We start from the raw sequence: 27,299 nt of genomic DNA, 5'->3' as shown, positions 1-27,299 counted from the left end.
AACATAAACTTTATATGTAAAAGCAGGGAATGACTAGAGGAGAACAAAGTAATCAACCGCTCAGGGATCACGATTTTCACGAGCCAAATATTTTATAAATACATATATAATTAGAGATTTGAAAAGTAAGGGAATTATAGAAATACAACTAAAGCAGCGAAGATAAAGCACAATATCACAAAAAACAACAATTTAAGGCCTCTAAAAAAGGAATCAAAGATTCAAAGTCCACTACCATCCTATCTAGACCGAAAGGGCCTTTTTTAAATAGTTAATATTATTCGTTAGGGCCTAAGGCCCCTTTTTTCACTTCGTTCTAGACCATTAAATTCTCGGGACCTGTCATGCGTAAAAGTGTAAAATGTATTTGAAATTTGAACAAATATTTTGTAACACATTCGACTCATTTGAATCTTACTATATCGTTAGAAAAAAACCAGGCCTACGTAATCGAACCTGAACTTAATTTATCTTAGAAATTAAGTACTCCTGATACAGTAACAATTTAACATCCTGTTTATGCAAGTAATCTTAGTAAGATTTTAACATGATGCTTATTAAACATTTAATTCTAAATCTGTACTCATAATGTCATTGAACAATCTTTTACTATGAACTTACGTAATTAGAATTAATGAAATCTTATCAGCCCAATTAAACACAAACCTCATCAAAAATCAAAACTTTACTCGACCCGTAACTTCGAATTGATCATATAAGTCGTAAAACGAACCTCATCAACGTCCCATTTTCTGAACAAGCCGATTCTCAATCTCCATTCGTTTCTTTACCAAAAGCCCGTATTTTGCAACAAGTTTATCATCTTTAGCTGTTGCAACAAGTTTACATCCAAAAGCCGTTTTCTCTTGCTTATCTTTATACAAGCGCGAAATCGGCACAAATTTGCCCTTATTCTTGCATAGCCAACCATGGGCTGCCCTCAATGCTGCCCCTAATGAAGCCGAATCTGTTTAAGTTCAGAAAAAAAAAAAAAAAAAATCTTTCAAAAACCCCCAAGGGTATATTCGTCTTCTCCAACGTTGCAAAATTCGCTACTCGGGGAGTACTCAGTTAGGACTAATTAGGGAGTACGACCGAGATTGACTTTGACCGATTTTGACCAAGTTTTGATTGATTTTCCGAGTAATCACAAGTTTGACCGATTTTCTGAGTAAACTCAGAGTTTTGCCCAAGTTTGACTAAGTTTGACCGAGTACTCGCCGAGTAATTCCGAGTTCTGCAATACTGCTTCTCCTACAACTATTTTAGGAGGTTATACCTGGTCTTTGCACTGTATGTACATTGCAGCCGAAAACTATTGCTAGCTCACTCAAAATGGTAATGTTTGCTGATGCGCCACCTGTTGCAATTATTCGTTTTGGAGGAAACGGCATCCCGAATCGTTCTGCATGACCTCTCATGGACAGGAATTGGCCTTCGATTAGTGCTCGAATCTGTGCGTTCAACATTCACATTCTTTAGGAGTGAAATTTTGTAATTTAGCAATGTTTTATAGTATATAAAACTCGGCTAACAAACTGTACTAACCTCGGTAGAAGAATCGAACTCCTTTACTTCATGTTCAACGAGGCCATCCAAGGTGTCGCCTTTAAAATTCTCGAGCGTGTATCGATGGTAACCGACTGATAAAATTAAATAAAATGAAGTACTTATGGACAAATTTTAAATATAAATATGGTAAAAGAGCATTTTAGAGACCAACTTTGACTATGTAAGTAAAATAGATTAGCATTGAGTTTTAGATTGATATAAACCATCGTGACTAAACAGAAAATGAATTCATATAGACGAATCCTCGTATCAAAACAGACGAAATGCTTAAAGGTATCGTATAGTTATGAAATTATAACGTCATATTTTAAAGATAAGGAAACGACATACTTGGTAGAGGAGGAAGTATTTCATGATCCTTGTAGTAAAAACCTATCTTTCCATCTGAAACAAACAGGTTATGTTTGGTTAGGAAACTAAAGTAACCAGCGTAACAACTAACGAGTAGGAATCTAATCTATAAGAAATATTGAAATAGAATACATAAAAGCTTGATAAGAAAGTAAAACGATACCGTTTAAGGGTGGAGCTAGCTTCAAGGACTGATTAAAAACATCCCAAGATTTATCAGCGCATCGGTCACGTATTTCTATACACATCACAAATGTGTTCAAATGTTATACGTAGCATTAGTCTGTTTACTATTATGCAAAGTTGGAGAACTCGGGACTCGGGGAAAACTCGGGAGAACTCGGATGTTTACTTACGTTGAGATTTAGTTTTTTAATAAAAATATATATGTTCTAATAACAATTCTGATGGACTTTGACTAATTTGCCGAGTTTTTAACCGAGTTTCCGAGTTTTTGACCAAGCTGCCGAGTTGGAGTTGACCGAGAACTCCGCGAGTTGGCAGAGAACTCCCCGATTTGGCCAAGAAACTCGGCCGTTGACCGAGTATTGAACTCGGTTGGTGATCTAAACCGAGGACTCAGCCGAGTTGGTCGAGTTTTACAACACTACTATTATGTGCTATGAGAACTTTGAAGTCTACCTTCGCGTGTAAGAGACCCATTTTTGTAACATAACATCACCATGTAACTTTCGGAATCAACGGGGTTTGGAAAAACATGTCCTTCCAAGCTAGGGTTATGATCCATGGTTATCCCGAATACCTGAGAATTGCCCAATCATATATAGCCACATTTACGTATCTGTACTTTTGCATCACACAACTAATTGTTGTTATTCATTTGGCCACATGAATTTTTTATTAACCTGAGTATCCGACCCATTTTGCGAGCCGTTTGAACCACCGGTAGGCCGGTTGCGGGTGAACCTCCGTGGCCACAAAGGGGTATATTTTTTTCTCCTAGGGCTCGGCCTTGGGATCTCTAGGTAATTTCACCCTTAGCGACCAAGTCTTTACCACTGGGTCACCAACTTTGTGTTTCATTTGACCGCATTTTACCAAAGGGTTATTTGGACATTTCACTAGTGAAGTCCAATAAAGCTTAAAGAATATTAAAAAAAGATGAATTTGGACTTACAGTGTCACTGGTGCCAAGACTGATTGCCAAATCCCCTGGCGTGTTGATGGTCAATCCTGTAAATTTTTGTATCCTTTAGTATATATGTACCAAATTTGACTCTCATAGTCAAAAAGGACTAGTTTACTATCAGTCAAAAAGGTCAACCAGTTTGACAATATTAACTGTAAGATAAGGAAATTAAGTTTCACCTGCCAAGCTGTTAGGATTATCTCCGGACCACTGAATAACCAAACAATCCTTGTTGAACTCGAACCTAATAAACAGACCATCATCATACCTTAGAACCGTGTGACATGATTGAAAAGCTCTCGGAACAAAAATTCGTATAATTTTTAACAACATTATCCAAGAAAGTTAGATTTTCCACGCTACAAATACGATAAAGCTGAGATGTCATAAACTAACCTCTCAACAAAATATGGAGCAATCAAGCCAGCAACAGCATGTGCGGGAGCTAGCTTCCCAAGCTTTTCCTCTAAACCAGGAGCTGTTGCCTAAATATGGAGCAGTTAGTATTAATAATTACAAACCTTGTATGTAATATTTTTCTTACAAATGTTACAATATACAGTTTGATAATAAGTGTTGCAAACGATGTCCGCGACAGCCGCCATAACGGCTAGGAGACTTATCTGACTCGTTTCAGCCGAAGTTGGTCAAGGAAATTGGTCAACACGGTCAAAGTTGGTCAAGACGGGATCGAGACGGTCAAAGTCAACAAAAGTCAAAGAAACTCAAATCTGGGCTATAAAACAATAGTTTTGTTTACTGAGGATGTATTTTTGTACATGTTAATCACTTAATCTTTAGTAAAAACTTTTACCACAACACATTTCAGTTATTGTTATTCTTGCTTAATATATTTAGGTTTGAAAAGTATATGTTTAAAATAAATCTGGGTTTAAAAGTCAACGTTGGTCAACACCCGTCTCGGCCCCGTCTTGACCGACTCGACCCTTCAAGGTCCCAACTGACTCGTCTCCGTCTCACGACTTTTTCAACCTTGGTGATAGCTAAAGGAAGTGATTTCAACACTTCTCATTAATGGGTCAAATAGTGTCGTCAATTATCTTAAATGGGTCGAACAGAAATACCTAGGTACAAGAGGATAACATCAGATGTGATAGATCAATTGACAGTCTCTAAACGTCAATTTTTATTTGCAAACAAACCTACATTGTTTATTCAACGTTTGACATTACTATTAGTAATAGCACTGTTTTACAAAAGTAGCACATCATATATACTTGACATAATTACACCCCTCGTCCCTGTGGTTTATCCCAAAATACACTCCTCGTCCTTTTGGCCAAAATTATACATCCCTCGTCCTTGTGGTATTCAATTTCAACATCCCTCGTCCTTCCGTCAATTTTCTGTTAATTTCAGCCGTTAAATGAAGTCATGTGCAAATCATGTGAGGGTATTTTCGTCATTACAATTGCCCCCTTTCTCATTTAATTACTTTATTCTCTTTGACCTAAATTTATACTGTACGTATTTCCATCTCACCATTTCATCCCAACTCTCATCTTTACCTCACCAACCATAAATTGTATCATCTCACCAACCTACTACTCCATCCCATCAACCACCAACACCCACCGCAAACCAGTTGCCGCCACAGCCGTTGGTTTCTCCATCGCTTCCGACACAGCCGTCGCCGCCATCAAATCGCGTTGTTACAGAAGAAACAACAAATTTTCATTCATCTTTCGTTGCAAAATTTAGCGGAACGAAATAGCTTGATGAATACTCGGTACGAAACTCTAGCGCTCTCGTAATCGATTCGCCTGACGCTATTCAGCGATTATGTAATCGTATTTCAATGCCGGAATCTGATGCAGAAAACGCTGAACAAATCGACGGTGAGTTTTTGATAATGAAGGTCAGAACAAACTGAAAGCACCTACTGCGCAAACTGTAGTCGTGACCAATTTGTTCCATGAACTTGAAGATCTTAAGTAAGAAGCTATTTATTTGATTGGAATTGTTTTTTTCAAGAAATTTTATTGTTACAATTTATGTAGGTATTGTTAAATGTTAAAACTGTTGCAATTTACGAATATATACTGTAAATGTTGCAATTTATGATTGTAATCTGTTGCACTTTATGATTTGAGGTTCTGTAAATGTTGATAAAAAATTGTAACATTTACAAGGTAATTATGTTTCTTGGTCACACGATATTTTAGTATGGATTACTCACGTTTTTTTGTTTGATGGAAAGGAATAGGAATCACCAATCCGAGTCCTATAATATTGTATACATTTATGATTTATTTTTTTGATTATATAAAACTAGGGTTCTTGATTTTGGGATGATGAAACATTAGATGATGAGGATGTGAGAGTGAAAAGATAAGATAAATAAATTAATAAATAAGGTGAAAAGACTAAAGTAACCTCACATGATTTGCACATGACTTCATTTAACGGCTGAAATTAATAGAAAATTGACGGAAGGACGAGGGATGTTGAAATTGAATACCACAAGGACGAGGGATGTATAATTTTGGCCAAAAGGACGAGGAGTGTATTTTGGGGTAAACCACAAGGACGAGGGGTGTAATTATGTCTATATACTTTTATACTACATTTGGGCAAAAGAATGTTAGGGGTCAGCCTAACCCGCTCCAACCATCTTTAACCGTCTTATAAAAGCCATTTCAATTCGAACCTGCTTTATTCCGTTACCCAACCCCATGACCCGCCCACCTTGCCACCTCTAACAATAGCTATTATCACATTTTAACTTTCAACTACTCTATTTCAGATTTTCTTTTGAAATGGCACGCCACAATTTATGAGCTGTAAAATGTTAGTGTCAAAGTATCCAAGTAATACTAACCTCCAAAATCTGTTTCGACCAAGCTCGAGCCTTGATATCCATCAAGTTCATACCAGCACCATCAGTATGATCAATACACGCATACCCTCCAATGAGAATCGACGCAACAAACGAGCTCACCAACGCGATACGTTCAGTATCGTTATAAACTTCAGGTTGCGTTTCGAAAATCCTTCGAATCTGTGGGCCCGTGAACCGCTCATAGGCTCGAGATCCAGTCAACTTAGATAACTCCAGTGCACCACCCACAGCTTTCTCAATAGCCTTACATTGTTGTGTTGTGCTACTATCCATCCAAATTGGAGATTCTTTGGTTGAAAATGCTTGACCGAATTGGTCAACTAAAGTCTTCTTAGGATCTAAAGATGATAAAATGACGGAACTACCTTTCTTCCAATACACACTGCCGTGTTGCTGCCCACTACCCGAAACAGCAACAACTTTCTTGAAATCAAGTGAATTTTGAAGTCTTTTAAGTATAAGATCCAAAGCTTCGACCCACATAAGTGTAGGCGAAACGATTCTACCGTTAATCGATGAATCTCTATAGACACCATCTTTGGTTTTGTAATGTGATAATTCGGTATCGAAATTGACTATTTCCGAGGTCACAATGCAGAGATTAGAATCCAACACTGTTGCCTTCAGTGACCTGTGAAGTTATAAAAATAAATTTATTCTAGGGTTTAGCTAATACACTTTATCATATATCAATAATTTGTTGATAACTCAAGATTCAATTTTTACATATCGCCAGTTCGATGAACGCGTAATTATTAGCTTCAAGATTCAATTGCACCAAATACCCAATTTCTTAATTCAAGATATAATGAAACAATGTCAAAATTCTTCATTTCAAAAAAAAAAAAAAAAAAAAAACAAAAAAAAAAAAAAAACATATAAAAAGTTTGTAAGAAATCAATTCATATAGATAAGTGATTACTTAACCTATCTCTAGGCTCAAGATGCAATTTTTATACATACCCAATTAAAAAAATCTTACTTTTTGCTCAGCTACATGTTTAACTATAAAAAAACCCAAATAAATCAAAAGGACAACTAATTAGAAAAAAGAATTTATTTTTAATCAACTTTTGAATCACTAAATTACAGAAAAAGAATCAAACTTACTGTGTGGAGCTATCAAATCCAAGAAAAAGAGCATCCTTTGGGAGAGACAAATCCTCCATTACAACAGATCAAGATAGACCTAACAAAAGTATTCCACTTAACTTAAAAAGATATATAGCTCATTTTTCTTTTTTGATTTAAAGTGAAAAATAAAACAAAATTGAAATTGAAACAAGACTTCAAATTAGAAACCCTATATCTGCAATTCTTAAGCAATTAGTGAGACAGAAAGCAGTAAAGCAAAATATAAATGACTTGATCACACGATTAAATTAAGTAACTGATGTATCTGAATTAAAAAATGAGCATATATATACCTTGAAGTGAATGAATGAAGATTGTAACTTTGTAAGTGATCTTGAACAGCTGCGCAGAGGATTTAATATTAATAGATAACCCTGCGGATGGATTTATTTATTTTAAAGTGTGATTTGGATTTGGATAAGAAGATTAAAGAGAAGTTATGTGTATGTGCGTATATATACATTTTGTGTTTATCTTATTATTATCATCATAACCATTTTTTATCAGTTGTTCGTGAATTATGAATTGCGATTATCTAGTTGAGTAATAATTAATGGTTTTTAAAGATTATTTTGATTTTGATTTAATTTGACTGATTTTGATTTAGGGCAGGATTAGGAAAATGCAAATACTATACAAGTAAAAGTAATACAGTAACTAAACATAAAACTCAAATGTGTGTTTAAGCACACGTAATTTACAATTGAACGTATTTTTTAAAATTTTTTTAAAGGGTTTAAATTTTTTTAAAAACCATTAATAAATCCATACTTTAAAAAATGCTAGGTAATTTTATTCTAAGGTGACGTTTGGTTCGTGAATTTCAAATCCTGGGATTTCAAATCCCTTGGGATTTAAAATTCCACGATGTGTTTGGTTGATGGATTTTATTAAAAAAAGTTCAAAAGGGATTTTCAGTTCAATGACAAAAATAACCTTCATTGATAAAATGCATTATAATATTACTGTACTTATCATCAAGTTATTACCACATTATAACTTTAAAGTCTCCTCTCTTCAAACACATACTACAACACTAGTAAACAATTCTAGCTACTGTAATAATCGACTTATGCACAATTCTATCTACTGCCATGAAAATAATTGTATCTACTGCTATGAAAACAATTGTATCTTCAAACACATATTAAACAATGGTGACAATTTCCATGAAACAATTTTATCTACTGCCATGACACCAAAATAGAGGTGCATTTTTCATAATATTACATCCATTACCCAAAACAACTTTCATAATATTGTTTTAATTAAAGATTACAAACCAAAAGAGTAGTTGAACATTTACAACTTACATTTCAAACATAGATACTGCTAAATTATCTCTGAATGAAGTCCACTCGTTAGAAGTCCCAACGTGAATGCAATCTTAGCACCGCATTGCAAACTTGAGCAAAGTATCTACTAATTGTTTCTCCTTATCGACGAAATAGACTAATTATGCACCGATTCTTTTCATTATGAGCCATCATGTGAAGAAACATGGCAACTTGTTCATCAACATTCATATTTCTACTTGGTTTTAACCCTCCAAATGTTTCAAGCATGTAACACAACTTTTTAAAGCAAGCACGAGTCATTCTAATTTGCGCTATGGATCTAATGTCACTTACATAAACGTTATTGTACATTACCGAGTCTCGGTCTATATTTGATGATGAGTATTGGATACGTTTTTTATCTCGTATGCGTTTAGCTATGACAACCCAAAGAGAGATGACAAAGAATGCAACAGATGTCATCACTATGTGCCAAAATGCCTTTTTCCGTAGTTTACATTTTCTTGTAATTAAACTAAGCTGAGCCATGATCTATAAACTGTCGAATAACAAACCATTACAAAACACATATCACTTTAAATTAGCATAAAAAGTGGGTCTCTTTGAATGCAAATAAGTATAAATGTATAACAAGCATTCATTCATGTACTAGTTTGGCTTTTCAAAAAAATAAAAATAAAAAAATCATGTACTAGTTTTATTCAATCATAACACTCGTTGCTTGTGATGTTTCAAAAAGATGTTCCACATTAGGTCTAGCACATGTGTAATTAGATGCGGGTAGTATTCTTCCCTAATACTGCAAGATCCATTTCTAACACTATAGTCAAGCATCAGTGGTCAAGGCTTCCAAGTCTCGTTCAATGGCCAAAATAATTACTAGGTGGAAGTGAAAATCAAGCAAAATACTACAATAGCAACCACATATATTATAATAATTACCTTGAATTTGATTGTGAAGTCATGGATGAAGGGCAATTTTGTGTGATGAAATAAAAGAGCAGGTAGCGATATCAGTGAAGAACTAGGTTTAGATCTTTTATCTGGAGAAAGAAAAGAGCAGGTGGTGCGTTTTGTTGGGTTGGAGGGTATTTTTGTCCCATTTTGGTCATTGAAACTTACGTATTTTTATAAGATTTGAAATCCGCCCAACACTTCAAGGATTTAAGAATCCTTCCTCAATCCTCTCTACTTATTAAAACAAAGCGTATATTAGCTAATACATTCAAAAATCTCCTATCAAATTAAATCACAACCCTTAAAAAAGATGATCTAATGGCTAAGATTTGTCTTAGCTTTGATTATTGCATCTTAGTTAAGACTAATTGTGTTTATCTATTTTTACCCTTAAAACTTTTCCTTTAACTTCCCCTTAAACTTTACGGTTACTACTCTTAGAACTTCCCCTTTTATCACGCTCAAATTTATGACTGCTCATCACTAAAAAAAAAAATGGGGCGTCCCCTTTTCAATTGATTTAATCAACTTCCTAATTGTGATCTTCCCAGATTTTTCCTTCATACGAAATTCGCCAGAAATCATAGAAAAAAGCCGTACATCATCACCATACACACACATAGATGTGTAGATTTGCTCAATCCTACGTTCAAACCAAATTACATAAACAAAAAATCACGGCTTCTCTGTCTAAACCAAATTACATAAACAAAAAGCTACTGAAATCATTCTTCGAACCAAAAATCAGAGAAACCCAAGCAACAAAAATTTCGATCTGAACATAAAAAATTGTTTGGTGAATATAATTAAATTCTTCTCTTTATCTTCTACCCAACCCAAATTGATGATGTCAATGTCGCATAAGGATCCAGGGTTCATCCATGTTTTCCCAATATTTGCATCTATCATATCGTGAGGTTTGTTACTTCTCCTTATACTATCTATTTTAATTAGATTGTATCTATTTTTGACCTAATTGTACAAATATGAAATACTTGCTAATTGAATGGATATATATATATATATATATATATATATATGTATATGTATATATATATAACTCCAAAAACAATGGATTTCAGGATGGAAAAATATATGGTTTGTTTTCCTAATCAGATTGGTGAAAAGTGGATTTCAGGAGCTGACATGGGTTCGAGGAGCTGACATGATGCAAGGTATGCATCTTATTATTTCTGGTTTATTGATTTTATAAGAGACTGAATATCATGTAGTTAGATTGAATATCATGACCCTACTACAAGTAGTTATTTGTTCTATTCACATGAGCAGTCTGGAAAACAAAAGTGAGAAACACGGGTCAATACATCCTTTAATTCATAGTTACCTTGAATTGTGAGTACTGCTACTTCGTTACACAGTGTGAGTGTCTTAGATGGAAAAATATTTTATTTGGATAGGCTGGATTTAAGATAACCGACTAGAATCAAAACAGTAAGTCTAAGTCCCAATATGCAGATACTTTAATGGTTTAAATCTAATCAAGGGAAATCAAATCCTACAAATTTTCCTTAATGTAAACCGCCTCTTCGTTTAATTATAAATGGTAATTAGTTCAAAATAATACTAAACATTCCATGAGCTGTTTATGTATACCTGTTTAAACATTATCAAGTGAGGAAGTTCGTTGACATCTCATCCCATTTATATAAGTCCAGAGAACTTACTACTAATGGTTTATTATCGTGGTAGTTGATTTGAAGATTATTGTTACTTTGTGTTCAAGGGGTTACAGTTGAACCCTTATTTTTAATGAAAAATAGGAACATATTTTAGTAAAAATTAGTAATAAAAGGATTGATAACACCCATGAACAATTAGGAGAATACTCTGTCATGGGAATACCCTTTTGATGGCTCATCGTTGAAACTTCAAGTAAGCATTTAATATATATATATATATATATATTAACACTTCTCCTTATATTTCAATCTTTAGGTGCATCACCTTCTAATGTCTTGTTCGTATTGAATATAGGATGTTTCGTTACTCAATGATACATAATGTAAAAAAAATAACTTCATTTTCATGCTTTCCTATTTAAAAGCAGTAGTACATAATATAAGTTGGGTAACAGATTGCACTTGTGAAATTATGGAGGTCAGCTTATCCCTATATATAGGGAACTTCAAGCCCTTAATTAAGAGCTTTGGAAATAAATGAGCTAGCAAGTAAATTAATGATCTTTCTTTATACTTCAGGTATTTTTATTATATATTAATCAAGTAAAAATATAAGTGAGATTTTAATTTGTAATTGAGTTTCCAAGTTTAATGCTTAATTGTCAGGTTGATTTGAAGTTGTTTTGAGGTACAAACAATGGGTTTCTGTTTGCAATACCCGGAGCCTAATGAAGCAAAGGTGTGTTCGTAATCACACTTGCATATTGTTGGTTCATATGATTTTAATTTGTTTTGTAAGTGGTATATCAATTAAATAGTGTGTATGATTTGAAGTTTTTTTTTTTTTTTTTTTTTTTTTTTTTTTTTTAAAGCAATTTGAAGTTGTTTTGAACTATATACATGTAAGTAAAGCATAATGCACGATAGTTGCTGCCTTGTGCTGAAATGGCCCTTACATGAATTTGTAACAAACTTCTTAACATGATTCACCGTGTATTGTCTCTTAAATTAGTCGTATTTGTTGGGGTGTATATATAGCATGTCACTTTTTTGTGTTTCGTAATCCTCCCGTTCTTTTCAAATAGGATGTCGATATTTTCGTGTTGCATTTGAAGTTTTCCTACTGAAAAGTCTGACCTTTTTTCCCAATAAGGGGAGGATATTCGTATTCATATGAACCTCTAGGGTAGGCATGGTAGCCAATGAGTTCCTCTATTTTTTCATTTGTGTCGATGTGTAGACTTAAATGTCACAGATAACGGGAATAGTGTTAATGACATTCATTTTCTATGACTATGTTTCCATAAGTTTGTACCAATATTGAGAAATTCATTTGGCATTCATTTTCTAATGATTATTTGGGCAGAGAATCCGAATATGTATATGTCGAAATTGTGTATCTTTCAGGGACTGTCAACAAGTAAATGGGTCAAACATGGTGAAATCTATCAAATGTCTTTTAGTTTCACCATGTCATCATTATCGTATCTACATTGACATTGTAACTTTAAGGTGCTAGGGAGTTTTTCTTAAGATGAATACTACTTGTGAAAGAAAGCTTGTGCGTTCTGTGCCAAATCAGACCCTCGCCAAATGGTATTCTTCAGGTCGAATGATTATCAAATTCAGAAAACATACTTAATAGCTAATATTCTACATTTTCTTCAAGGTTAGTTGTTAATTTCTTAAATGTTTATCATCCACAACTCAAGATTTTGTCAACAGTTTAACTAAAGAAGCTAGGAGGTTAATAAGAGAACAACTCAGGCCGAAAAAAATGGTAATTGTCCTCCCATTCCATGTACTGGACCCTTTTTCTTAGTCCTTCAAGCATCAACTTCAAATCAATTGTTAATTCTATAAGCATTTCTTACTACTCATTTCACAGAAGCGGTTATATTCCTTTAAAGGTAGGCTCTACTAAAGCTTAAAAAGGTGCAACGTTAGTTTAGGTTCCTCCTTTTCCATCTGTTATTTGTTTATTAAATCTACCATTTGTACACTTATAGGTCACCAAATGGTAAAGCCAGCAGTCGGTCAAAGCGAGTTTGTGTCCAAAAAGTTAATGTTAATGTGTGTCGATAAGAGTTCGATTGACCAAAAACTTTATCTAACTCTATTTTCCTTTTAATTAAAATATATAATGTGTTGATTATAAATACAAAAAAAATGGCTTAGTAATAGTATTAATCTACTTTTTGTTAGCATAAAATGATTCAGGAGGTTGTCATTCTATTAAATTTGGAATTCGACTCGTTTGACCCGTTAGAAATAAGTAACCGATATTGAAGTGCGATTACTGATTTTATTCAATTTACTTTTCAGGGAGCTGCAACAACGTTGCTACTTGGAGTTAGATCAAAGGTGAAATGCATTACATATTTGTATTTTTCATTTTATTAATAATGCATAACGATCACCCATAGCTAAATATGAAGAGTTAGTCAAAATTATGTTGAGCACTTGAGGTACCTAATAAATCCCCATGACAACCCTATGTGAAATTGTTTGCTGATGAGACATAAAGAAAGTTATTTGTTCTTGAAATGCAATTTTAACTCAGTTAGGTAACTCTCTGTATTATTTGAAATGAAACACGATGTTCCTTTAAGTTGCAGTTCAATGATGTATTTCTGTTGCTCATTATACGTTAACAAGGACTACAGAGCATTTTGGCTGTTATGTTAAAAAAAACAAGAACCAAGACAGAATCATGTATGTTCATTAGAAATTTGTAAGTGCGTTAGACAGCGTGTTTAACATTGTTAATAAATTAAATTAGTTTGTTATATTATTGCTTAAGTGAAAGTGTGAAACATGCTTTTATAACCGGAAGTGAAACTTCTGTTTGTTGTATTAAACTAAGTATTTAATATATAATTATATCCAACATGTTCTCTGTATGTAGTTCGTCACTAAAGATAGCTAATTGGCAGACTTTTTAAAGACCAATAAAGAAATTTTCAACAAGCATTATGCCACATACCGAATGCTTTCTTTATTTATAATGATGGACATATGTACATATCAGGAGCCTACTTTGTTAGCAGATGATGAAATGATTTTATACAACAAAAACTATTACTGGTAGAAGACATCAACTGTGGGAGTTCATTTAACATGACAAACTACTTGGTGGGAATTGGTGCATTAACATCAACTGTGGGAGTTCATTCAACATGCTTATAAAATAAACATTTTATCTTAATGACTTTTGATGCATTAACATGTTTCCATGATAACGTTTGAGCCTTTGTAGTAAGTGGTCCATATTACTTTAACGCATGTAATATTTTTTGCTAAATTTTTTTTGAAAAGCAAGATGAATTATATTCACACAAATAGTACAAGAGTACAATGGTTGTCAATTTGACAGCATAATACAACTTGAGACTACAATCTATACAAACAACGAATTGCACGAACACGAGATTAACCATCTAAACAAACGACTAAATTGCAAAGGAAGCAATTACACCACCAACGGCTTTGTAAACCAATTATGCCACTCACAACACCAGTGTTTATGTCTTCGCGAGATCCAATCAAAAGCGAGTGCTTGAATTTCCATAAATAACGAAGGAACCGTCGTGGTCTTATTCTTGAATACTTTTGCATTCCGACATTTCCAAATCAAGTAACACGCAATCCAACACACCGCTTGCCATACCATATGCTTACTATCAGTAGCTGTCGAACCAAATGTACCTAGAAAAATATCGTCGAAGCCAAAGATAGCCGAACCATAACCCCACCAATTGAGAACTTTTAGCCAAACGTCTTTCGCGAATTGACAAGAGAAGAGGATGTGTTCCACCGACTCGATCCCCCCATCACAAACCGGGCACCGCAAACTATGTAAATCAATACCTCTTTTATCTAATTCGACCCTTACCGGAATTCGACCCCTTCTTGCTCGCCAAATAAAGATCTCAATTTTTTTAGGAACCAAGCGATTTCGAAGCGACTCAATGTAGTGATTCCCCCTAGATAAAAAGCTGCCATCGATCAGTTTAGACATCTTCTTAACAGAAAATATCTTGCTCGCGTCTAACACCCATTGCCACCCATCAGATTTGTCACGATCCATTGCGATGAACTGCAGCAACCTTTGAAGCTCTCTGAATTCTGCATCCGTACGCCCCGAGGGTTCACGGACCCATGTCCAGCCAGGTCCTGACCCCTCACCCGAACCCATTTTATCTTTTACACTTGCATCTTTGTTAACCTCAAGCCTGTATAGTCTTCCGAATTTATTTTTAAGGCAATGATTATCGATCCAAATGTCTTCCCAAAACAAAGTAGTAGCCCCATCCCCGATTAGGCGAGAGAATGAGCTAGAGAAAGCAATCCCTAGATCATCCACCCATTTTCCTGCATCACAAATAGAAGTCCAAGGACTAGTGAATGAGGGACGAGCAAGCCCGCCCTCAAGCATAAGTCCCCCGTTAGAACCATAGATGCTTCGAATCACGGTATACCACAAAGTGTTGGTTTCGGTTTTAAACCTCCACCACCACTTACAAAGAAGTGCAATATTTTTACATTTGAGTGACATGATATTTAACCCTCCTTCTTCGTAAGGAAGAAGGATTGAATCCCAATTAACCCACGCCATTTTTGAATTAGATCCCGACCCGCCCCAAAAGAAATTTCGCCTCACACTCTCTAACTGTTTAAGCACACAAGGCGGGGCCCGAAAGAGCGAGAAATAGTAAAGAGGCAAACTAGAAAGAACCGATTTAACAAGAGTTAGACGTCCACCGAATGACACCGATTTAGCCCTCCATGCCGCTAGCCTATTGTTGAACTTCTCAATAACCGGGGACCAATCACTCAACTTTTGCTAAATACAGTATGTTTTGTTTTGCAACTATGTGCTACATAAGTTGTGTATACGATCATTGTAGAGCGTGGATCATGTACATCCAAGTTATGATGCTAAAGGTGGTTGGTCGCGTATAATTTATGAATATGTGGAGAAGCTAACTGAAAACAACATAATTCAAAATGGCGGGGAGAAAAGTGTGATTATTAAAAGACTATGAGCTAGCATATGTTTGATAATTTCAATATATACATACTTGCCTTGAAAAAAAAAACATATGTTTGATAAGACATGAAAAATGAAGACCCAGTCTTTAGCTACATGCCGATTTATTAGAAGAATTATTAAAGGATACTGGGAAATAACACAATTTATCTTTTCTTTATAATTTGTATATGTAAATAGTGCACCCGTGTAGGGTATTCTCTAATTAAATTTATGAATGTGTTCCAAATGTATGAAAGTAGATTGTTCTAATTATACAAATGTGTTCTAATTGGAACATTTCGATGACTTTATATGACGTGAGAGGATTACGAATGTGTTCTTATTGTTTAAAAATACAAATTTATCCTCACATGCAATGTATATGTCAAGAATTAACAGATTTTTTTAACGGAAGTTAGCCGGAGGGACCATCCACAAAACACTTGTAAAAATAAAGAGATTAACCTAGCTAAGAAAAAGATAGGGACGCCACATGCAAAATAGGATAAAATCAAGAGATGAACCGAGTAAAAAGTTTTGCGATAATGACGATTCAAATAATTTTCTATGTCGAACCCGCAAGATTGCGGGTATTAAACTAGTAGGATTTAAAATCCTTTCCTTAAACCTCCAACCAAACATATCATTTTGGGGATTTCAAATGCAAATCCTACAAAATCCCATGAAATACTACAAACCAAACGGACCCTAATAGTATTTTAAGTATAATGAAAGGGCAGGGGTGAGCAAAAAATCGCATTAATCAAACCGTAACCATATTAACTGATAAAATCGCATCAAATTAACTGAACCAAATGGATAACCGCGAGTTTGGTTAACGCTTTTGAATTAACAGCACTTTGTGGGTACGTCGTGGAAATAATAAGTATCCGCACCGGATTAACCGCACCCGCATCATTTAGTATTATATATACAATCATTTTAATGAAAGATAGTAAAATATTAAATCTTGTATATTAATATGTAGCATTATTAATTTGACTTTTATGTTTAGAAAAGATATATATATATATATATATATATATATATATATATATATATATATATATATATATATATATATATATATATATATATATATATATATATATATATATAAATTATTTCAAAAGGAAAGACACCAATAAAAGACACTTTGATATATGACTCTCGGATTAAAGGAGAATAAAGTTTAAAGAAAAATTTATATTTTAAAATTTTCACGCGAACTTATGTTTTGTCTAATTAATTATCGTCTTTTGCATTAATTTAGAATGTAAAAACGACATTAATCTACTTTTATTTTCAATTGAAAATATGAGACAATGACCAAGTCTAATATTAAAATATTATTTTATGTAGTATCGAAACAAACTTATTTAATTATTATTTTTCCGTAAATGGTTAACCAAATTAATCTTTATATAATTAAACATTAACCAAATTAACCAAACCATTTTTAACTGAACCCAATGATTAAAAACTAGTTAACCGCAATAATGGTTATGGGTGTGGTTTTTGCCTCAAACCGCCCAACCCGCACTATGCTCACCCTTAATGGAAGGACAATTATTAACCAAATTAACCAAACCGCTTTTAACTGAACTCGATAGTTAAAAAAAAAAAAAAAACTAGTTAACCACAATAATGGTTAGAGCACTGGGAGTGGTGACTGAGGTCACTTGGCATGTCAGGCGTGATTTGCTGAGTCAGAAAAAGTAGGGAGTGGTGACCTATGTCAGTTAGTGTGTTAGTTAGTGTGTTAAAATAATATTTTATTATATTTAATAATGTATTCATTTGAAAAAAAAAAAGCAAAAAAAAAAAAAATGTGGTAACCTCCGTCGCCTATGCGACTGACATGGGGGAGACTTACAAAAGTGACTTGACTGGGGAGTGGGGGACTAAGTCACTTGGGGTGTAACGGGGCATGTGACATACTCCACTCCCATTGCTCTTATGGGTGTGGTTTTGACCTTAAACCGCTTAACCCGCACCATGCTCACCCTTAATGAAAGGACAATTATTTAAGAATAAAACATTCTAATACACTATTTTTGTACACCTTTTTTAATATGATAATCTTTTAGTATAATTATTTACTATATGTATTTAAAAGTTTTAATGTTTTTAAGAGTTCATTTTTTATGTTCGAACAATGAGCCCTCTAAACCTCTATATATAAACAAACTAGGTTTTGAGCCCGTGCGTTGCACGGCTACTCAAAAACCTTTGAAATTGTAATTGCCGTCCAAATTAAGTTTTCAATGCTTCCTTGTCATATATAAATTAAGATCGGAGATGGACTTTAAGGCGTATGCAACAATAAACAATAACCGCATGTAATAATATGTGCTCAGTTTCATACCAATCACAACAAAATAAAGAACTGCAACTACAACTGGATGCCCGAGGAGACATTTTTAGACGGTAACGTTCCATATTAAATATGTGCAATGACAACCTTCAAAATAAGTAACACCAAACCAAAACTAACAAAGGGACTTAAAATGCAAAAAGTAACCAAATTTTGACTTTCAATAACATTGTCTTCAAAATCATCTTTAAATATCAGCTTCACAGCCATAAAATACCAAAGCCCATCATATTATAATCATCAAAATAACATATTCAAACTCGATCAATTGACCCAAAAAAATTATTTGACTTTTAAACCTCAAATTACCCTCACTAATTATAATTAACTGTATGAAACCAATATCAGCATGACCTGGGCCATGATTCATATCACCATACTCACTAATTTTCATAGCATACGAAGACTAACTCTATTATCAAAGCTAAACCATAACCATAAAAATACCAAAAACAAAATTTTGACTTACACAAGTCAAACTATAATAAGGAAAAAGGAAAATTAAGCATCACATACCAATATACCATTCCCTTCTTGATGTCATCTCCTTATAGCAAAACATTTCCAATACCCACACAATCACCACCATGATCAGTGCTGGCATTTGTTATTGTTCTTCAATATCAGCAAAACTACGTATCTTCCGGTCTTCTCAACACTTCTAATTCTAAGTGACAGTTGTAATCGTTATATATCCGTCTGCCATCGAACAATCTATATCAGAAACAAAGCAATTCATATAGTAGATAATAGACGTGTTTGACATTCACTTTAACTCAAATAGTTAATAACAACTGATGAGTATACAAATTATAAAAAACAATTTGATAATAGTTTTTCAATTCGGACGACAATGCTAGATATGAAACCGTTTGATTACAGCCTTTGATTTTCCTTATTCGTTGATCACTGATAATACATCGTGAATATTGGTCGTGAATTTTGGGTTTGTAGGGTTTGTTTGAGGTTAGTTAGAGACATTTTAGAGATAAGGAATAGCGATATATATTTTAAAAAGGGAAGAGATATTGTTAGTGAAAAAAGAACTCGGCTCTGTTTTGTATATATTTTTTTTATTAATTGCTTTATTATTTAATTTCTATTGATTATCTATTTATCTCCTACAAAACGTTTTTATTTATCATTTTTATTTAATAGATTATAATCATAATCATTCACAATTTGACAAGTGTAAAATCCACTTGTCATTCAACCCTATAAATATGGTTTTGTTGACAATTAGGATAAACAATTCTCTTTTTTATATAAGTATATAGATTGATGAATTTTATTATTAAGGAAGCTATAAATCAAAAGAATAACGATAAACCAATTAAGTACATATAAATACGACAAGAGTTATGAGGTCTCGCTTCGTTGGGGTGATTTTAATTAAAAAACATCGTGAACAAAAAAAAATCGTGAGTAATAGTTCTTGTATGTTTTCATATACGCTATTTCACTTACTTTCCTCAGGTAATAAAAGACATACTATGTGTTCATATATGTTATGCCACCCACCTTCCCTAAGTGACAAAAGACGTACTAAGGAAATCAAAATATTAAAAAATGTTAAAAATAAAAAAATGTGAGAGTAAAAAAAAACTCGTAAGTAGTGCATGCCATTGGTTGCTAGAAAAAAAACTATGAATAGTAAAATAAAAATAAGTTGTGAATGGTACCCCTGACCAATCAGAGGGCACCATTCACTTATGTATATAATATATAGTATAATACGGAGTATAATATATAGAGTAACCTTAACCAATCAGTTTTCTAAGATCATTCTCAATCATGACGTCATTTTTCAAATTAATACACTATCACATCGGCACATGGATCAAAATGAATTCAAACAAAACAAGTAAGTCAAACATACATTTATGTCTAACAAGTGTTTCCAATTGTTTAAACTCAGGAAAAGTCCAAAATGTTTGAATCAAACGGCTATATTGTTATTCAAACGGCTTTATTATCTGAACTCCAGAACACGGTCAACTCGACGGTCAAGCTATGGATCGACCGTAGGAACTCTGTCAAGCTTCTCTCTCCAACTATAAAACGAACACTCATTAAAATCTTGAAGATTGACCTTCTCCGACTCAAAATATTCAAAATCACTCGGATTCACCAAGTCTTAACTCATATATCCAAGAAGGTGATCATCAAAGGAGATATTTTTTATTTTAATATAATTATTTGCAGGGTTAAAGATATTAATATGCCGTATACTTTAACCCATTTATGTAAACTCAAATCTTAATTAGTATCATTTGTGAGTTTGTATTTTAAACTACATTCTATAGAGTGATAAAAAAGTTGTGTAATTCTTAATTGAGATAATTTGTGTATCTTGTGATAAGAAAACTAACTGACTTAGTGATCCAACTTTTTTAAAAGGATCTAAGAAGTTGATCAAATTTCTATTGGAACACTGGTGCTTGTCCAAGGTGAAGGTACGTGTCATCTAAGTAAACATATATTTTTTGAAGGGATAGAAAGATCGTGTTAGTGTGGCTTATTGAGGATCATTTGTTGTAATTGGATCTCCACCAGGTTTGGAGAATTATTTAGTGAAGCTAACTCTTGATCAGGTTTACCTTTGAGTGGATTAGAGAGGATTACTTAAATACTCCTCAACCAATATAAATTCTTGTGTTTGTGTTCATTCAATTCATATTACATGTGATGACCCGGAAATTTTTGACTTATTTAAACCAATTCTCTATACGATTTATTATTTTAACACGTTAAACAAAGTCTGTTAGATTGAGTCTCAAAATTTTAGAACTGTTACATATATACAATTACCTTTGACTACTCTCGACGATTCATGAACAATTATATGTATGTATATATATATGTACAAGTAAAAACGACTTTCCTACAGTAAAACCCTATTTGCTACAGTAAAAATTACTTTGCTACAGTAAAACACCATTTGCTACAGTAAAACACTATTTGCTACAGTGAAACCGTATTTGCTACAGTGCTACAATGAAAACGAGTTTGCTACAGTGATTTGCTACAGTAAAACACTATTTGCTACAGTAAAACACTATTTGCTACAGTGAACGCTATTTGATGTCGACGAACTAGCAAACAAAAACAGAAAAGGCGGCCATGCGATCGCATGGCAAAAACACTGAAAACTCATGCGATCGCATGAGCTACAGTAAATCGAAAAGTAATATAAATACGCAGTTTGTTCGACGAAGTTTATTATATTTCTCTCTTAATATTTATATTTATATTATAATTATAATTTTAAATTTAAGTTTAATAATAATAAGGTATATACGAGGGTGTTTTTAATTCAGGTTTCAAACCGCTTTAAGCTAAGGAAATATTAGGTATTATTCGGGGTATTGTTCTTGAATCCAAGGCCAACCATACAGTCATCTACCATCATTACGTCTACGCAATTTGCCTACAATATTGAATCGCAATATTGAACTGTGAGTTTATAGTCTCCCTTTTTAAATACTTTAAATATTTTTGGGCTGAGAATATATGCAATTTATTTTAAACGCGATAAGACACAAGTACATACTAAATTCTACACTGAGTTAAACTGAAAATCCCTTAGCTTTGGTAACTAGTAGCTGCCAGTACATGGATCCATAGGGCTTGACATCCCCGTCCGAGCTAGAGCGCTAGCCTTTTAACGGACGTATGTTATTTGAGTTTAAGACACGTTGGTTTGCGTGTATTAAAACGAATGGGGTAATTATCACTATAGCGTTAAGTTTAGTTACCAGGGTGCTCTGTTACGTAGAATCTATTGATAAACTTTTGATGAAATCTTGTGGTCTATCTTTATATATGTTTATGACTCGAGCAATTAAACCTATAACTCACCAACATTCGTGTTGACTTTTTAGCATGTTTTATTCTCAGGTCCTTAGAATGCTTCCGCTGTGATGTGCTTGTTGCCTGCATGGAGTCTCTCATGCTTTGTACAAAGTTTATTGCATTCAAAATAAAACTGCGTTGTGTAATAAATAATTGGACTGTGATGTCAACCTGTAAATTAAAGACTTATGTATTTCGGGGTTTTGCTTATACCTAAGCAATCGCCCACATGTTTATAACTTTATATGTTTAGAAAGTCACTTATTTTAATGAATGCAATATTTTATCAAAACGTATCATATAGAGGTCAAAACCTCACTGTGGAATCAATGATTAACGTGCCGCGTCAATAGCGATTTTGACGGGTCGTTACATTACATCAACTAGCAACAAACACAATCAGTTCCGTGTTATGACTTACACGTTGATTTTGAAATCTACAAAATGATCGAAAATGTTTTAGCAAAATTAGTTAAGAACTATTCAAACCCCCATTCCAATTCTTACAAATATGACTATGGATGTATCTGAATCATCGAAAAAGGAGACAAAACAATACCTTCTTGACTATGGTTTGCATTTTACCAAAGGGTTATTTGGACATTTCACTAGTGAAGTCCAATAAAGCTTAAAGAATATTAAAAAAAGATGAATTTGGACTTACAGTGTCACTGGTGCCAAGACTGATTGCCAAATCCCCTGGCGTGTTGATGGTCAATCCTGTAAATTTTTGTATCCTTTAGTATATATGTACCAAATTTGACTCTCATAGTCAAAAAGGACTAGTTTACTATCAGTCAAAAAGGTCAACCAGTTTGACAATATTAACTGTAAGATAAGGAAATTAAGTTTCACCTGCCAAGCTGTTAGGATTATCTCCGGACCACTGAATAACCAAACAATCCTTGTTGAACTCGAACCTAATAAACAGACCATCATCATACCTTAGAACCGTGTGACATGATTGAAAAGCTCTCGGAACAAAAATTCGTATAATTTTTAACAACATTATCCAAGAAAGTTAGATTTTCCACGCTACAAATACGATAAAGCTGAGATGTCATAAACTAACCTCTCAACAAAATATGGAGCAATCAAGCCAGCAACAGCATGTGCGGGAGCTAGCTTCCCAAGCTTTTCCTCTAAACCAGGAGCTGTTGCCTAAATATGGAGCAGTTAGTATTAATAATTACAAACCTTGTATGTAATATTTTTCTTACAAATGTTACAATATACAGTTTGATAATAAGTGTTGCAAACGATGTCCGCGACAGCCGCCATAACGGCTAGGAGACTTATCTGACTCGTTTCAGCCGAAGTTGGTCAAGGAAATTGGTCAACACGGTCAAAGTTGGTCAAGACGGGATCGAGACGGTCAAAGTCAACAAAAGTCAAAGAAACTCAAATCTGGGCTATAAAACAATAGTTTTGTTTACTGAGGATGTATTTTTGTACATGTTAATCACTTAATCTTTAGTAAAAACTTTTACCACAACACATTTCAGTTATTGTTATTCTTGCTTAATATATTTAGGTTTGAAAAGTATATGTTTAAAATAAATCTGGGTTTAAAAGTCAACGTTGGTCAACACCCGTCTCGGCCCCGTCTTGACCGACTCGACCCTTCAAGGTCCCAACTGACTCGTCTCCGTCTCACGACTTTTTCAACCTTGGTGATAGCTAAAGGAAGTGATTTCAACACTTCTCATTAATGGGTCAAATAGTGTCGTCAATTATCTTAAATGGGTCGAACAGAAATACCTAGGTACAAGAGGATAACATCAGATGTGATAGATCAATTGACAGTCTCTAAACGTCAATTTTTATTTGCAAACAAACCTACATTGTTTATTCAACGTTTGACATTACTATTAGTAATAGCACTGTTTTACAAAAGTAGCACATCATATATACTTGACATAATTACACCCCTCGTCCCTGTGGTTTATCCCAAAATACACTCCTCGTCCTTTTGGCCAAAATTATACATCCCTCGTCCTTGTGGTATTCAATTTCAACATCCCTCGTCCTTCCGTCAATTTTCTGTTAATTTCAGCCGTTAAATGAAGTCATGTGCAAATCATGTGAGGGTATTTTCGTCATTACAATTGCCCCCTTTCTCATTTAATTACTTTATTCTCTTTGACCTAAATTTATACTGTACGTATTTCCATCTCACCATTTCATCCCAACTCTCATCTTTACCTCACCAACCATAAATTGTATCATCTCACCAACCTACTACTCCATCCCATCAACCACCAACACCCACCGCAAACCAGTTGCCGCCACAGCCGTTGGTTTCTCCATCGCTTCCGACACAGCCGTCGCCGCCATCAAATCGCGTTGTTACAGAAGAAACAACAAATTTTCATTCATCTTTCGTTGCAAAATTTAGCGGAACGAAATAGCTTGATGAATACTCGGTACGAAACTCTAGCGCTCTCGTAATCGATTCGCCTGACGCTATTCAGCGATTATGTAATCGTATTTCAATGCCGGAATCTGATGCAGAAAACGCTGAACAAATCGACGGTGAGTTTTTGATAATGAAGGTCAGAACAAACTGAAAGCACCTACTGCGCAAACTGTAGTCGTGACCAATTTGTTCCATGAACTTGAAGATCTTAAGTAAGAAGCTATTTATTTGATTGGAATTGTTTTTTTCAAGAAATTTTATTGTTACAATTTATGTAGGTATTGTTAAATGTTAAAACTGTTGCAATTTACGAATATATACTGTAAATGTTGCAATTTATGATTGTAATCTGTTGCACTTTATGATTTGAGGTTCTGTAAATGTTGATAAAAAATTGTAACATTTACAAGGTAATTATGTTTCTTGGTCACACGATATTTTAGTATGGATTACTCACGTTTTTTTGTTTGATGGAAAGGAATAGGAATCACCAATCCGAGTCCTATAATATTGTATACATTTATGATTTATTTTTTTGATTATATAAAACTAGGGTTCTTGATTTTGGGATGATGAAACATTAGATGATGAGGATGTGAGAGTGAAAAGATAAGATAAATAAATTAATAAATAAGGTGAAAAGACTAAAGTAACCTCACATGATTTGCACATGACTTCATTTAACGGCTGAAATTAATAGAAAATTGACGGAAGGACGAGGGATGTTGAAATTGAATACCACAAGGACGAGGGATGTATAATTTTGGCCAAAAGGACGAGGAGTGTATTTTGGGGTAAACCACAAGGACGAGGGGTGTAATTATGTCTATATACTTTTATACTACATTTGGGCAAAAGAATGTTAGGGGTCAGCCTAACCCGCTCCAACCATCTTTAACCGTCTTATAAAAGCCATTTCAATTCGAACCTGCTTTATTCCGTTACCCAACCCCATGACCCGCCCACCTTGCCACCTCTAACAATAGCTATTATCACATTTTAACTTTCAACTACTCTATTTCAGATTTTCTTTTGAAATGGCACGCCACAATTTATGAGCTGTAAAATGTTAGTGTCAAAGTATCCAAGTAATACTAACCTCCAAAATCTGTTTCGACCAAGCTCGAGCCTTGATATCCATCAAGTTCATACCAGCACCATCAGTATGATCAATACACGCATACCCTCCAATGAGAATCGACGCAACAAACGAGCTCACCAACGCGATACGTTCAGTATCGTTATAAACTTCAGGTTGCGTTTCGAAAATCCTTCGAATCTGTGGGCCCGTGAACCGCTCATAGGCTCGAGATCCAGTCAACTTAGATAACTCCAGTGCACCACCCACAGCTTTCTCAATAGCCTTACATTGTTGTGTTGTGCTACTATCCATCCAAATTGGAGATTCTTTGGTTGAAAATGCTTGACCGAATTGGTCAACTAAAGTCTTCTTAGGATCTAAAGATGATAAAATGACGGAACTACCTTTCTTCCAATACACACTGCCGTGTTGCTGCCCACTACCCGAAACAGCAACAACTTTCTTGAAATCAAGTGAATTTTGAAGTCTTTTAAGTATAAGATCCAAAGCTTCGACCCACATAAGTGTAGGCGAAACGATTCTACCGTTAATCGATGAATCTCTATAGACACCATCTTTGGTTTTGTAATGTGGTAATTCGGTATCGAAATTGACTATTTCCGAGGTCACAATGCAGAGATTAGAATCCAACACTGTTGCCTTCAGTGACCTGTGAAGTTATAAAAATAAATTTATTCTAGGGTTTAGCTAATACACTTTATCATATATCAATAATTTGTTGATAACTCAAGATTCAATTTTTACATATGGCCAGTTCGATGAATGCGTAGTAATTAGCTTCAAGATTCAATTGCACCAAATACCCAATTTCTTAATTCAAGACATAATGAAACAATGTCAAAATTCTTCATTTCAAAAAAAAAAAAAAAAAAATATACATATAAAAAGTTTGTAAGAAATCAATTCATATAGATAAGTGATTACTTAACCTATCTCTAGGCTCAAGATGCAATTTTTATACATACCCAATTAAAAAAATCTTACTTTTTGCTCAGCTACATGTTTAACTATAAAAAAACCCAAATAAATCAAAAGGACAACTAATTAGAAAAAAGAATGTATTTTTAATCAACTTTTGAATCACTAAATTACAGAAAAAGAATCAAACTTACTGTGTGGAGCTATCAAATCCAAGAAAAAGAGCATCCTTTGGGAGAGACAAATCCTCCATTACAACAGATCAAGATAGACCTAACAAAAGTATTCCACTTAACTTAAAAAGATATATAGCTCATTTTTCTTTTTTGATTTAAAGTGAAAAATAAAACAAAATTGAAATTGAAACAAGACTTCAAATTAGAAACCCTATATCTGCAATTCTTAAGCAATTAGTGAGACAGAAAGCAGTAAAGCAAAATATAAATGACTTGATCACACGATTAAATTAAGTAACTGATGTATCTGAATTAAAAAATGAGCATATATATACCTTGAAGTGAATGAAGATTGTAACTTTGTAAGTGATCTTGAACAGCTGCGCAGAGGATTTAATATTAATAGATAACCCTGCGGATGGATGGATTTATTTTAAAGTGTGATTTGGATT

General features: G+C 33.9%; 2 protein-coding genes across 3 annotated transcripts; both read right to left on the bottom strand.

The window, feature by feature from the left end:
- Positions 1 to 466: 466 nt before the first annotated feature.
- On the bottom strand, positions 467 to 27,299 carry LOC139898776 (xylulose kinase 2-like). Of its 2 annotated transcripts, XM_071881546.1 has the most exons (13): positions 27,282 to 27,299; positions 7,364 to 7,462; positions 7,047 to 7,125; positions 5,916 to 6,567; positions 3,470 to 3,558; positions 3,253 to 3,317; positions 3,062 to 3,117; positions 2,566 to 2,686; positions 2,087 to 2,161; positions 1,903 to 1,956; positions 1,549 to 1,643; positions 1,280 to 1,454; positions 467 to 967 (listed from the first exon to the last, which is right to left on the bottom strand). In XM_071881546.1, exons 3-13 carry the CDS (start codon positions 7,103 to 7,105, stop codon positions 738 to 740), a joined length of 1,671 nt encoding a protein of 556 aa, XP_071737647.1. In that variant the 5' UTR covers positions 7,106 to 7,125; positions 7,364 to 7,462; positions 27,282 to 27,299; the 3' UTR covers positions 467 to 737. The 2 variants fall into 2 exon arrangements, with proteins under 2 accessions (XP_071737647.1, XP_071737646.1); XM_071881545.1 differs by lacking the exon at positions 27,282 to 27,299 and having other exon boundaries at positions 7,364 to 7,512.
- LOC139898775 (xylulose kinase 2-like) lies at positions 22,826 to 27,021 on the bottom strand. Its single transcript, XM_071881543.1, has 5 exons — positions 26,866 to 27,021; positions 25,751 to 26,402; positions 23,305 to 23,393; positions 23,088 to 23,152; positions 22,826 to 22,952 (listed from the first exon to the last, which is right to left on the bottom strand). Exons 1-5 carry the CDS (start codon positions 26,922 to 26,924, stop codon positions 22,861 to 22,863), a joined length of 957 nt encoding a protein of 318 aa, XP_071737644.1. The 5' UTR covers positions 26,925 to 27,021; the 3' UTR covers positions 22,826 to 22,860.

The sequence above is a fragment of the Rutidosis leptorrhynchoides genome, chromosome 3 (assembly GCF_046630445.1).
Source record: "Rutidosis leptorrhynchoides isolate AG116_Rl617_1_P2 chromosome 3, CSIRO_AGI_Rlap_v1, whole genome shotgun sequence".
Taxonomy (NCBI): Eukaryota; Viridiplantae; Streptophyta; class Magnoliopsida; order Asterales; family Asteraceae; genus Rutidosis; species Rutidosis leptorrhynchoides.
Note: the sequence above shows the minus strand (reverse complement) of the source record. Positions and strands in the feature narration are given on the sequence as shown.

What these genes read in the sequence shown, in the direction of transcription:
- LOC139898776 (XM_071881546.1), bottom strand. Translation starts at nt 7,105, where the DNA reads ATGGAGGATTTGTCTCTCCCAAAGGATGCTCTTTTTCTTGGATTTGAT. An exon ending in GCTAGCTCCACCCTTAAACG is followed by an intron (nt 1,957 to 2,086) that starts GTATCGTTTTAC and finishes TGTTTGTTTCAG; the next exon opens with ATGGAAAGATAGGTTTTTAC. An exon ending in ACATACAGTGCAAAGACCAG is followed by an intron (nt 968 to 1,279) that starts GTATAACCTCCT and finishes GAACTTAAACAG; the next exon opens with ATTCGGCTTCATTAGGGGCA.
- LOC139898775 (XM_071881543.1), bottom strand. Translation starts at nt 26,924, where the DNA reads ATGGAGGATTTGTCTCTCCCAAAGGATGCTCTTTTTCTTGGATTTGAT. An exon ending in GGTCGAAACAGATTTTGGAG is followed by an intron (nt 23,394 to 25,750) that starts GTTAGTATTACT and finishes CTCCATATTTAG; the next exon opens with GCAACAGCTCCTGGTTTAGA. An exon ending in GCTCCATATTTTGTTGAGAG is followed by an intron (nt 23,153 to 23,304) that starts GTTAGTTTATGA and finishes TCTGTTTATTAG; the next exon opens with GTTCGAGTTCAACAAGGATT.